The sequence below is a fragment of the Xiphias gladius genome, chromosome 6 (assembly GCF_016859285.1).
Source record: "Xiphias gladius isolate SHS-SW01 ecotype Sanya breed wild chromosome 6, ASM1685928v1, whole genome shotgun sequence".
Lineage (NCBI taxonomy): Eukaryota > Metazoa > Chordata > Actinopteri > Istiophoriformes > Xiphiidae > Xiphias > Xiphias gladius.
Window position 1 is genome coordinate 27,782,250 of NC_053405.1, and position 14,497 is coordinate 27,796,746.

The 14,497-nt window shown below is 41.4% G+C and overlaps 1 protein-coding gene across 1 annotated transcript in view; it reads right to left on the reverse strand.

Moving 5' to 3' along the window:
* The window catches only part of LOC120790382 (inactive N-acetylated-alpha-linked acidic dipeptidase-like protein 2), a 458,890-nt gene extending 444,942 nt beyond the window's left edge, over positions 1–13,948 (reverse strand). Inside the window, exon 1 of the mRNA XM_040127816.1 lies at positions 13,435–13,948. Within this exon, the coding sequence (XP_039983750.1) occupies positions 13,435–13,450 (16 nt within the window). The 5' untranslated portion in view covers positions 13,451–13,948. The remainder of the gene's footprint in view (positions 1–13,434) is intronic.
* Between the last annotated feature and the right edge of the window lie 549 nt (positions 13,949–14,497).

Sequence of the window (14,497 nt, forward strand, 5' to 3'; positions counted from 1 at the left end):
GGAACGGCGTTCTGGCACCTTCGATTAATCAGAAAATAAATCTGATTTGCAGTTTCATACATAATAATGTCCAGCAAGTTCATTCTCCGTGTGCTGCCGCCTGGTACTCCTTCCAGCTGATGCCATCGACATACTCACTCAACAAATCAGAAAGCAATGTCACCTTACGGCCGCGCCCCAAGACTCAACACACATCCTTTTTCTGTTTTCATCCCTTCCCCTCAGTGAATGATTTTGATTTTCCTGTCCCTCCTCCTGCTGTTCTGGAGCTTCTATTCCCCCCCAAAAAAATCTGCCCAGTCACTATGGTTGTCCAAACTTAAAGCGAGAGGGATGACCACACACACACACACACACACACACACACACAGACAAAGGAATCCCTCCCCACAGATCGTCGCACAAAGCTGGTCCTTTTAACTTAACTGTTGCAGAAGAAGCAAACACAATGAAAGCTTTACATAAAAAATTCATGAGATAAGAAAATACATGTGATTAGAAAAGAGCAGAGGATGCAGAGAAATGCGCTTCTGGTGTGAAAAGCCGGGCTAGTGCTCGCACGTGATTTGAGATATCGCAGCGCTTCCGTCTCCTGTCTGAATCCGCCATCATGTGTGCAGATGTCAATAAAGTCACGGGCACAGTACTGAGTGGCTAACCAGAAGGGTCAATGATAGAAGTGGTAAGTAATTTCAAATCCAACGTTTCTAACAGAGCCCAACAAATATCACCAAACACCCAAGCTGTTATTTGTGCAAATTGACTGTCAGTCTTGCAAGCTACTGGTATGGTAGCTAAAGCTTCGGCTAACACTTCGACTAGCTTAGCTAGGATGATGTTAGGTCCTGCTCAGAATTGGAACTAGCACAGGGGTGAGGGATGCGAGTCTGAGGAGCATGAAGTGCCCTCAAATTGGGACGAGTATTTCCCAGTTGGATAGTACATTATTAACGTTAATGTGTGATAAATTCACTCCCAAAGATGGAAGAAAAGAGAGAACAAAAGCGGAAGATGACAGATTATTTTCAAGGGTAAGGCCTTCAGACAGTGAATATGACTGTATATCACTTCAGACAGTGAATATGTACATAATGTGTTGTTGAAGTAATGTGGTTAATTCATATTGTGAAATGTTTTGCACAATAAATTAAATGATAATTATTTTGTGTGTTATTCAAAGGCTGTGTGAGAATACTGAGCAGTTTTAACAAGTGCAGGCTATGGAACTGGGTGGTTTGCAGTATTGTGGTAAAGTTTACAGTAATGGACTAATTTGGTCTGGTGCACGGCAGGCTGTGATATCCATGGTCCCTGTTAGGTTAGATCAAGGCAGCATCATCAATTAGGTTAGATCAAGGTGATGCTCTTTTAATATTAATTAAAAAATTTTTTTTTTATATATGCTAGGGGTTGAAAAGCAGCCATGATAGCATGATAGCCCATCTAACATCTGCTAATATATTGTAGAATGCAATTAGCTAAATCCATAAAGAGCAGTAAGCCTCGGAGCCGCAGCAGCACCTCCACCCGGAGGAGCAGCAGCACCACAGTCTAGAGCATAAGCAGCACCACCACCCAGAGGAGCAGCAGCACCACAGCCCAGAGCTTCAGCAGCAGCACAGCCCAGAGCGGCGGCAGCACCACGGTCTAGAGCAACAGCAGCAGTACATCCCAGAGGAGCAGCAGCAGCACAGCCCTGAGCATCAGGAGTAGCAGTACATCCCAGTGGAGCAGCAGCAGCAGCAGCAGCAGCAGCAGCAGCAGCAGCAGCAGCCCCACAGTCTAGAGCAACAGCAGCAGCACAGCCGAGAGCGGCGGCAGCACCACGGTCTAGAGCAACAGCAGCAGCACATCCCAGAGGAGCAGCAGCAGCAGCAGCGAAGCCAAGAAGAGCATTAGCACTATAGCCCAGAGCCAAAGCAGCAGCAGCACAGCCGAGAGTAGCAGCACACACACAGAACAGAATTTGCCCAATTGCTGGAGAGTTTCTCACTATGGATATTTCAAACAAGCCTATCTATTTATTTTTGTCTTTAACAACAAGTTAGGACGTTCTCCTTATGCAAAAGTGCTACATCACTTGATGTTTATAGAAAAGGATTACAAAGGCACTTTCTTTCTAGCAAATTGCAAAACTGCAAAATTTCTCCTTATGGAAAAACAAAAGCCAATCAAATGACATCATTGCAGAAAAAAAATACATGAACACAAGTCTTCACAGAGTCACAAACAGGTAGTTTGTGACTTGCTTGCCATACAAAATAACATTGGTAAAACAAGACTTATAGTGAATGGATTTTTCTCATCCTCCCATATCCATCCTCCCAAAAGTATATTTGGTTGGATGTCTGACAGCTCACTTTTCTAGTGGCCACTAAGCGAGCTGACTGAGTTACTGTAGCAAGTCAATTTCTCTCTCACTCTGATTCCTCTCGCATCATTATTTTCTCTGACAGTTAACATTTTTTAGACTGTTTTTCTGGGCTCATCATCTGTGACACATGGAATTTTTGGTTGTTGGGACAGATTTTCTCTCCGGTTAATTTCTGCAGTAAAGACGCCGGGAGACGCTAAGAACTCGTTTTCACTCGTCATGAATTTATTTCCTCTGTTGTAGCAAAACACGTTACACCAGTCTTCAGACACTCCTGAAGGTTAATCTGGACTAACCACACACTTTTTATGCTGATTAACTCTGGAAGTCTCACTATAGATGGACTTGAAAACACCGACTAGCCTAGCAAACATAATAAGACTACAATTAACCCATAATGCGACACTCTGGAAAAGACCATAGTTACACTGGTACTTTCCTTTTAAAAAGAATATCTGTTGTAATGAATGAACACATAATTGTCTAGTCTTGAAATGTAAGACAACTCCCACTTTTTAAAACCTTAGTTTCAGAAAAAAAAAAACATTGTCTTATATTAGGGCCTATACATTATCCTTTGTCTCCTGAGCGGAAGAGAACTCTCAGCATAGTTTTTCTCCTTCATTTGGTTTAGGCACTGCACAAAAATGCTCAGGCACTGCTACGTATGATAAGGGTAGGGAAAACCCTGTCTTTTATTTTTCTTCCTCCTCTTGTGACATATTCATCACCGCATGTGAAATCACCTGAAAAACCTGCTGTGACAGGAGCTGACTTCCGGCTTGAACACTTGACATAGGCTCCTTTAAGAGGGGTACATTTTAAAACATTGCCATTGGTGGTTTTATATGAGGGTTCGTTCCTAATTTTGTCTTAATTGAGGAGCTTTTATATCACTATTCCAGATGCTGCCAGGGCTAAACCCCTGTGCCCAAAGGTAGAATGTTATGAATGCAATTGGCCATGTTGATGACGTTTCTATCCTGCCTTTCAGGCACCATCCCCATACGTTAACCAAATGCAGTATTTCCAGTAGGTGTGAACATATCTCACACGGACAATCTCCGGCTGTGTGCAGTTCGCGTGAAAAGGAAACTCCGGCAGCGAATGTGTTACATGACTTATAGTGTGGCCGGTTCCCTGTTTTTACCCAACAGTGACGGCCTTTTCAAACTGGTACTGGCCAAAAATGACCAACTGAATACTTTCTACTGGTATTTTTGCAAGTTTAATGCAAATTGAGTTGACAGCGGTGCATATTGTCTCCAGGAAATAGCTATATGCCTTTACTCTTAGTCCGACACTGCAAAAGCTTTCACTCCCCCCTGCCTACTTAGCTTTTATATGTTAACAAACAACTGTCAGCCTTATGTAATAATTATGACCTTAGATGGTATTAAAGCTCACCTGAGTACTGAGTGACAATGTTTAGCTTTAAGCAGTGCAAATGTCGACTGACTTAATCATATTTTCCCCTCGGGGCTTATCATAGCTGTGCGCGCTTGCTGCTGAGACCGTTCTGTACTACAAACCCGTACACTTGACTCACCTCCTGCTGATACCAGCTCTCGTACGTGCTTGCTTGCCCTTGACACTTGCTATACATGGCAAACTGCCACCTGCACCGTGACGAATGCTAAAGACACCACTTAAGGGCTTCAGGGCTCACCAGATTTGTTCATATACCAGAGTAATATTAGACTCAGAGCTTTTTAGCCTGTTAGCCTATTAGCTTGTTTGCCTGTGGATATTATTCCATATTCTATCTGTATGCAGACTTTAGAGAGACTGGTAGAGTTTTGTATATTTACTGTCAAATAATACACATGTAGCATCAACGCAATTATTGCAGTAAGTTAGGTGAATACCATAAGTTATCAGCTATATCTAGCCAGCAGTTTCATATTTTGGTAGAATAATGAAGCATTTTGTTTTACTTCCACGCAATACCAAAATATCATGGTAGTGTGTCTGGTATTCCTGTGGCCTGAAAGGTGCACAACACTCAGCACTTGAAATACTCAAAAAATACATTAAGAGGTCCACACATAGCATATGTATACCAAAGGAAAACAATACTCAAACCTCCCGGCAATCATGCACACATACAGACTCAAAGTATTGGCGCCCTCTTCCCTCTCCTGAGCCTAAATCTTGCGGCCGTATTTAGTATTAAGCACATACTTTACATACTTAGCTCTGTTTGGTCAGTTATTTTCTCATCTTGCCACTATATATCACACAACAAAGTGGTTCATTTCCTGTGCAATATGTTCCCAGGCATCGTTTGAGCCCCAGTAGCTTGTAAAAAAAATCATATTGAATGGGGGAAGCATTTACTGAGACGATCGGCTTTCCCTGCATTAGTTTTCAAAGTGCTTTAAATAGTGGAGTTGAAGCTAACAGCTTAGCTGCTAAAAGCTGTGCTCCCGTTTGCTGGGAATCAAAATAAATGTGACTGGCTGTCTTGTGGATTGGTTTTCACTCCCGCATGTCAGAGGAAATTTGAATAAAGATTTGCACAGAAAAATTCTCCAGGTCAAAAAGTTTTTACCAAATGTATTTAATCTGTTATGAGGTTTATAAGAAGATGATAGGTTCAGAAAAAGTTCAAATTTCAGTCTCATTTATCTCATTTAAGGCTAAAATTTGCCTGACTGATGACTGGTGAAAGTGATGTTACTTGCAACCCTGGCATCTGCAACCCTCCATAAAAATGTACACACCTAACTCATGCACACATACACTCACTTAATAAAAGACATAAACAAGCTTAGTATTCATTAGTATAATGTATACCTAGAAATACAGATGAAACAACATTCGGATTGAATCATGTTCTGACTTATATCTATGAATGCAGATTTGATCTCTCTTGGTCTTTCTCTCTTGCAAACATACACACTCAAGAGCACAATAACATAATCTAACTGAATCGGAAGTAAAGGTCACTGGCTGACTGCAAACGTCTGCAATTCGCTCCAAGATAATGAAATGAACGACTCATTTTGTTTGGTGCCAGCAAACCCAGAAGATTCTCTTACACGCACACACACACACACACAAAGATCAAAAATACATAAAATAAAAAAGTAAAAAAAAACTAAATAAAAAGATTAGTAAATTTGCCCCAAACATCACCATTGCCATCCCATACACTTGCCAACCCGAACATTCACATACACTACACGCACATAAAGACTATTCCTCACAGTTCCCAGCAGCGTTCAGTCAAGAGTCCGAAGTGTGCTCTGGCCACAGCTCGATTTGTCTGTTAACTAAAGGTCATGCCAAGTGTGTTTTACCAAGGAGTCGGTATTTCAGAGCTCATTTGCACCCCTTTACTTCTAGACTACAGCTCACAGAGTTGAATGTGACAGCAATTTACAGCCAGGCAGAGGAAAGCAGCAAGAAAGACATAAGTTAATGTTTCCATCTGACTGTCAAGCCAATTTCACACAAACTATATAAACAGTAAAGGGAAAAAAATTAAATTGTTCAGTCCGCTTGGGTTGGAGTGAGATCAAAATCATAGACTTTCCAGAAAATGTTAACTGTCTTTAACTAATGATAGACTATATTGTGAAGCCACAGGTCTGTCCCCTGTGATAATGGCAGCTGAAGTGATACAGAAATTACCCAACTTTCTTCCTAAATACAGCGATTTCAACACTTGCCGCATAAGGCATACAGAGCTTTAACCTGATCCATGAACAATGCAACCATTGATGGATATAAGACAGGGGTTTTTCGAGGTCTGACACTGTGGGGCATCCCTCGGACAAAACTGAGACAGTCGCCATCCATACCAGTTATCCATGTATTTGGATACAATCAGCTTAACAGTTTTCAACATAAACCCCTTGTCTGATAGAATATCTGGGCAGTTATTAAACAGCTTCAGGTGCATTACCAGTATCTTTCCCAGGAGAAGAGAGAATGATCATCAGATATGAGGCCTGGTTCACAGAGATGCATAAATGCGCTTAAGTGCAAAAAAAAATGTATTCAAATGCATCAGTATTCTATCTGGATAGGACGCATCTTGACGGTAAATGGGGCCTATAGGATATGGTGAACATTTCTTCAATTAAAATGCGTTAGGAAACATTTCATCTATATGCAAGACATTTAAATTTTCTACTTTGATATTTTTCTACCTTCTGTCCAAATCACACCGTGGCTGCCATATTCATGAAATAAAGAGAAAGTGAAGGCAGTACAGAGGGAGTATCTATAGACAGTGATGTGGAAATTACGAACAGTAGAAGAGAAAAATAACCTCTACTTCAGCCAAAGCAATGACAATCATGTAGTTCAAAAACAAAGAAAATGCCAAAGGAGTGAGAAGAAAGTTGACATTTTTGAACTCTAGATTATTTGGTTTTTACTTGTCGCATTGGGGAACACAAGAGCAGCTGTAATCAACTTGCAGTTTCCTTTATTCAGTGTATGACTCCTGCTTTCAGTATGTTCTTTGGTATTCTGTATTCAACCCATTTGATGAGGTTGTTTCTGTAAACTAAGACGCAGGGGAAAACAGACAACATTATGAATTAATGAGGGGGGTAAAGGTCAGGGAATGACAACACAGAAGAATGGCGGTGCAAGAATGGTCTCCATCATCACAATATTCGTGCAGCAGTATGCTGATGCAATAATGCCTCTTCTACAGACGCAATAACACACGTCAAAATTATTACACAAGCCTCGAAATTTCAACTTTCTCTTAATTTAATATTTGCTTGTGCTTTGAAAGTCACTCTTTTGTGTTCATAAGAAAAACTACTTGAAAACCCTATATTCCCACAAGTATGCCTCGCTGAGGATTTGGCTATGCATTTTTTTTTTGTTTGATTGTTTTTTTTTGTTTGTTTGTGTCTTCCTCACAACCTACAGTGTTTCATTGAGTTTTAATTAGCATAACAAAGGATCAACTGTCCTCCACTGACATCACTCCAGGGCCCAACCCAGACACTCCCAGCAGCTCTCGAAAAGAAGAAGAATTCTTATGGGTTCTGAAGATATGTGATATTTGAAAGATGCGTCATATGCATAATGTGGCACACTACAAGAAGTGCTTTGGGGTATTTCGTATGACTTGTGTAGTCCATCTGTACTGTACCACATATTTCCATGAAATATGTTGAAAAATTCTCATAAATCAAGTTTCCATCCAAGTTTAGCATAAATTTTAACCTGATTAACCTAACCTGAAAAAATTGTAAAAAAAAAAAAAAAAAAACTGACCTTGATGGAAATGTGGCATTTGTTTGTTTCCTCTGTTAATTAAAGGAACGTTACAAATTTTCTAAGCAGTCCACACAGATCTGAGTGTAGACTGGTGACACACACACACCAGTCCAATCACACACACACACACACACACACACACACACACACACACACACACACACATACAAAAACACACACACACAGACATGGCCTTGAGGTATCAGCTCGCCTTTGTCCAGAGATGAGTAGTCAGGGGCGTCCTTATCAATGTTTGATGATAATAAAGAAGGTGGGATGCTTTTCTCCCACACAGAGAGCAGATAACAAAGAAAGTGCTGGACTGTCTGAGATACCACTCTGCAGACCAGCCTCCCATCCTCTCCATCCTCCCCTTCCTCCTTCTCTCCCGCCACCCTCCCCTTCCTTTCCTCCGTTCTCTTTTGTTGTTTGAGAGACACATCAGATCGTGTTGCAGAAGAAAAAGGGAACAACAGGTGATGTCGCATCTGCTTGCCAGGTAAGGAATGTCAGATGGTATTAAAAGAGAAAAAAAGCTGAGAGAAAAGAGGGCTGGCTAGATTCAAAGAGCAGCACGTTCAAAACAATGCCAGGAAGCCAGAAATATGAATGTATTCCTTTGTATAAAATTAGCATTTATAAAGTGCTTTGCAGAAAGGCATATAAAAAAAAATGGACATGAATCACAGGAAAAAACTTACAAAGAAAAAATGTGTAAAATTAGATAAAAGATAGACATTTAATGATGGCTATAAAATCAATTTAAACGGTTGTGGTTTTAAAAGATGAAACTATGATATGAAGTGTTATTAAACTCCCAACAGGTCAGTTTGACATGAAAATAATAAACCCTGTGTGAAAATATCCATAGAACAACCTGAGGCGACTGTAAAAAGGGGTCAGAAAGGTCAGGCTTCTAATTTATCTTCCTTGCACTGTGCACATACCCACATACATGCCTCAGTACCGCAGGGAAAACAATGAAAAGCAGGAGATAAGTAAAATACAAACTTGGTGTTAGGCTTTTCTTTTTTTTATTCCTATGTCACAATCAACCAAGTCCTCTAACCTAGACAACCGTATACGTTGTTTGTCCCCACCATAGTGTATCATCAGCAGACGTACCGTTCAATAAGTTAATAAGTTCTTCATTAATGTTGGGAGGAAGGATGTTCATCAGTTACAATAACACATGGTTAAGGTTGTCAAACGGTAATGGTTCAATATTGACAATATTGACTATTGGTGTCATACACCATGTCTCCTGTGTTTTCTCGGCTCATCCCTCCTCTCAATGCTATTTCTGTCGTTTTGTATACAATGTCACCTAACTTCCTCCTGCTCTACCATCATATCAATGAAACATAACTATGGGTCATAGTATGCTGCTTGCAGAGAGCCTATCGTTTTTTTACAGGTGGATAGTCTCCTCATGTTTTTTGTGTTATGACACAGCTGACTCGTGAGAAAAAAACTCCTCGAAATACGTTGTGCATGAAGCCAAACAAAAATGTTTAGCTGTGCCACGCAATCTAATAACTAAGATATTGTATTTCACTCTGCACAAAAGCGGTGGACCTACAAACATTGCAATCCCCAGAGCCCTGCCGCTAAAAATGGCTAAAAAAAAACCCCCACTGTATTAAACTATTCCCTACAACTAAAAAACCTTACCAAATGGATATCCACACCACTAATAGTCTTAGAGATTAGATTATTTGCCTACAGCCACAATCTCCTCTGTGGCTGCAAGGAGATTTCAGAAACAACTGTAAAGCCTACACACAAATGCACAGAATTCAAACTGATTCTCAGGAAGAGTGGCTACCCTTGGAGGATTCTCTTATGATTGTGGAAATTGAATTTATGGACAGAGATGATGTCTTTGACCCTCTGTACTCCAACAGACAACTGGAGAGAGTGTTTAGTTTACCAATGTATGTGAGGTTTTTTGCCCCTCTCTCTCTAACTTCGTCTTTATTGCACTTCCTTAGCAATAATATCTTCTGTGGCTCTGCAGGAGCATTGTCAAATTGAAGAATATAACTTTAATGATGTCATCAAGCAGGGATACTGTAAAGAAGAGATGTTTTTGAGTTGCACTATTAGTATTTAAGGATTTTTGGAATTTGACCCATTCTAGGGACTAAAAAGGGACATCTTAGTCTCTGCTGTATCGACTTCAACTTGTCAAATCTGTTTCTTTCAAGTTCTCTAACTTGGATTCATGAGGCAGGAGTTCCTCAGTGACTGCAAGGTCCCTATGCTAGAGGGCTCTTTTGAGGTGGATGTCTTTTCCCCTCCAGGATCCCCTGAAGCAGACATTAGTGAGGTGGAGGACCGTGGTGGTCCCAAGCCAGATTGATTCGAAAGCCAGAGCTCTTGGAGCCAAGCATGTAGTTAAAATAGAACTCTCGAGAAAAATTCCGATCGCAAAATCTACATAGTACTGTGTTGCTTTGGAGGAACCTGCTGCCATCTGCAACCACTACCGAGCCATATGAGGGTCTGAAGGGAAAGGTGCTTCTGCAGCCGTCAAAAGCACGAGTCTGAACCATTGCACTAAACTGAAAAGTGGTAGAGGGTTAGCAAAAAATAGCGTAAACTCCTGTGAATGATGAGTCTCAATCAGTATATGTTTGAAAATGGTTTCACAGACTCCCACTCAAGGATTGGAGAATTTCTCCTTTTAGAATATCATTTTCCACCCAATGTTCAATTTTATCATTATTATTACACACTTATCTTCTTATATGATTTATACATTGTATAACATATTATTGACTATTACTGATTTATTATAAATTACTAATATTTAGAAAAAATGTAACAACCTTATATACCGATGGATAGTTTAACTTAACAATCAATCATATTTTACCTGATCATATGTTGTGTTGTGCTGTGTATGTAATTTGATTCTGAAAAGTAAAGGTAAATCTGGTGAAGTGGAAGTATAAAGCACCTTACAATTTGAAGCACAGTTCTTGGTGAATTGTACAAAGTTACATTCCGAAACTGGGCATTGCTCTCACCATTATCATGATGACTGCTTTTGGTGTTCATTAATATTGAGTTCCTAGTCTCTGCGCTACTTTTATTTTGAGGAATGAGTAATGTTTTAGATTCACAGAGCAGTTTCTCTCCCTTTTTCATCTATCGTGCTCTCTCTGGTACACAGAGGGATACAATGCTACCTGATGCCCGCAGCCACCACACCTGTTAAATACAAACCTGCGGCTCCGTGTGTGTACACGTGTGTACAAACTACCTCTGACACATGCAAAACACAGTCACACAAAACCACAGCAAGTATGCAACAATGTACTGCAGGTCCTTTAACTCTCCCTCTGTTCCTCTGTTAATGACTGTTACTGAGGAGGATCCTCTAGAGGATGGTACACAAATATAGTCAGCATACAAGGATGAGGCTGGCTTGGTGTGTTGTGTTGCATGGTAACCGGTGCACCTACACTCTCATCATCAGCTCCCTTCACTCGGGAACCAAATGAAACTGACGTGCAACAACCTGCCAAACTTGCTTTCTATTGCTACTTTCGCACTTTGCTTTTCCCCATTAAACTCGCACTGCATTTTGTGTAGATGCTGACGGCAAAAACGACAGCGTGGATCACTTCATTGCCCTCTTGTATATTTCAAATCAACCTGCTACTGCTCATTAAGAAGGATGAAAATATGGTTATCTACTGGACTCGATCTAAGAGTAGCAAAGGTTAATTTAAACTGATTAACCCTGAATGGCTTTTTAAACAGAACATTACCAGCAGCATGTAAACACAGCCAGTGATGGATAAAAGAAAGAAAGAAACTAATTAACTTAATTTGGGAAAATCAAGAGCATGCAGGCACACTCACACATCCAGTTCAAGTCCTTGAGCTATAAGCAAACTGAATTCAGACATTTACCTTGCAAAGCTGAGTTGGTTGAATGCCCCAGTAGCTGCCTCAGTCTGTGCAGGTGTGTGTGTGTGTGTGTGTGTCTCAAAGAGCAGGCAGCAGGGGACAAAGGCCGCTGTAATAGCCTCTTCTCTATGCTGCTGCTGCTCGCATTTCTCCTGCTACAACGCTACAGCAGACAGTGAGAGCTACCTGCCTGTTTACCTGACACTCAGCCAGCCTATAAAACACACTTCTTGGTTACTTGCATTACTGCTCGCCTTTCTGACTGTTTACCTATCTAGAGGAACTGCCCTAACTGTGTTTTAATTCAACTGTCTGCCTGTACACTAGCTTCTCTCTCTCCGAGTACTGACATTAGCATAGCCCTTCCTCCTCTCTTACCTTCACTCATCTAACCTGTTTGGCAGTGTGTTGCCTGCATGTGTGTGTGTGTTTGTGATTGGCACTGTTTTTCACAGAGGTTTTACACAAGGTAACCGGACACGCACTCGCTCTCTCTCTCTCTCTCTCTCTCTCTCTCTCTCACTTTCTCTCTCTCTATCATGCATGCACGCACACACACACACATGGCATTAAACCTACCCTAAGTTAGAGTTCTTTCTGTACACATTAAACATAATAATACATAAATGACCAATAATCGATAATTGACCGACTGATTGACTGACTTCCAATTAGATATTCGGTCTAACAATGAGTTTGCATCTCTTACAACAACATTATTTTAAGTGGTAGCAGTTGCTAGGAGCAGGTAACTCAATATTAGTCATATGAAATGGAAGTAATATGATGATTTTAGAGATGTACAATCTCTGTAAATCAACTTACGTATTAGTCTCACTAAAATGGATTCTGGCTCTTGTTGCTTCCCCTCCAGCTGTCACTTAGCACCATATATACATAATATAGTGGAATAAAGTTGTAATATTTTAAAATTTGCTATAATTGCACGAATAAAAATACTGAACATTGATTAACACACTTAATTAACACTCCTTATATCTGCATATAACTACATTATAGTATCTATTATAGTATGGAAATGCTTAAAGAGTACTTATAAATGCTAAATTGAGGGACTTAAGGTTAAATGTTACCTGATTTTTCTTTTCAAGGTCATAATAATTTGTGCCCTACTATTATTGTTATAATATTATAGTAGTAGAGGTGATATTGGTGGTAGTTGTAGCAGCAGCAGTAAGAAAAAAGATAGTAATAGAAATTTTGGATTAATAGATATTTGAGTTACATTTTGGTAAAATATATTTTTAGTCATACAATTATAATTAAAAGTAACTGACAATAATGTAGCTGCTGAATAAATACCAATGTGAATCGCTGCACATTATATGACATCTTGTATTCCTATGATGCAAGTCAAATGTTATTAAACTTTTAAATAAGAGTGTCACAATGTGCCCTCTGTGTGACTCTTTGGACTCTCTTTATTTCCTGTCTTACTTTGAAATTACTCCCTTGTGTTTCGGTTAGTCGTTTGCTTCCTGTCTTTGTTTTTTCCCCCATCTTTGATTGTCTGCCCCGCCCTGATGTGTTTCACCTGTTTCACCTGTTCCCTTAACTCCATGTCAGTTGGTCTTGTGAATGATTCCTTGTGTTCCTTGTGTAAAGGATTCTGTCGTTTGTCCATCTATCTACCTGTAAGCTTTGTTTTATATATTAAAACACCTTCACTGCATCAGCCTGTCTTGTGTGTCTGCATTTAGGTCCTTTCTTCTGAGTTCCTGGCTACATTGTGACAGTACAAACTGACCAAATATGGACCCAGCAGAAAAGTTCCTTTGTAGCCTGCAATTTACCTGGGAGGACTTTGATTCGTTTTAGGACAGGTTTCTTAACAAGAACTTTGCCTTCATTAAGCCACTTACTTGTCTTTGGAGGCATGATCCAAAACGTGCCAAGAAGAAAGCCTTTTGTTTGTGGAAATTCCACTCCAATCCTGCTCCATGTCCCGTTCTTCCTGAGATAGCCACTTCAATCACCTGTCCAGTCAAGCCTCATGCTTCCCAGCCAGCATCCCAGTCAGTTAAAACCGGCCCTGGTAGCCCCCTGCATGTGTCCCAGCCAGCTAAACTCAAGCATGGTGGCCTCGAGTCTGCTAGCCTCCAGCCTGCATGCCAGTTGGCTAGCTTACGACTAGTTAGCTTCCGGCCTGTCTCCCAGTCGGCTAGCCCTCAGCCAGCAGTCCAGAATCTCAGCTGCCCAGCTGAGTCGGCCGTTCCTGCTGACAAGCGGTTTGTTCCTGAGGGGACCGTTCCAGCCGACGTCAAGCCTTCTCCAGGTTCCTGGTCTGCAGCCCAGCTGACATCTGCCCCTGATTCCCCGTCAGCGGCCCGGCTGACTCCTTCTCCTGTTTTTCTGTTGGCAGCCCAGCCAACTCCTGCTCCTGGTCCCCAGTCAGCCAGCCCGGCTGACACCTGCTACTGTGTTGGCCACCCCTGCCTCAACCAGTCTGCTCCTGCATCGGCTGCCCCCTGCTGTTCTCCAGCTGCCTGCATCCTGCCTCAACCTGCAGCCACCTACCTACTGTCCTACATCCTGCCTTGACCTGTAACTGAATCTTGTGGTACTGGCTATCTTACCAGACTCTTCACCGGTCTCCAGAGCAGTCCAGTTTACAGCACTGTTCTCCATGTCGTCATCCAGAGAGGCTCCATCTGCCTGGTCGCCCTCCAGCTTTTGGTCCTGAGGGGACCAGCCTCTGCCGTCGCCCTACGGCTCGACCTCCTGAATGGGCTCACCTTCACCATTTTACTCTTGCTCGACCTCCGGAGCGGATCACCTTCATCTCTGCCTTTGTTTCCACCCTCCTGAGCAGTCCTGCTCCGCCCCTTGTTTACCCAGGCTGTCCGCCCCAGGTCTCCGCTGCGGCAGACATATGCCAGAGACATCATTAAGTCGGACACTCAGACATTATGGACCAAACAGGGC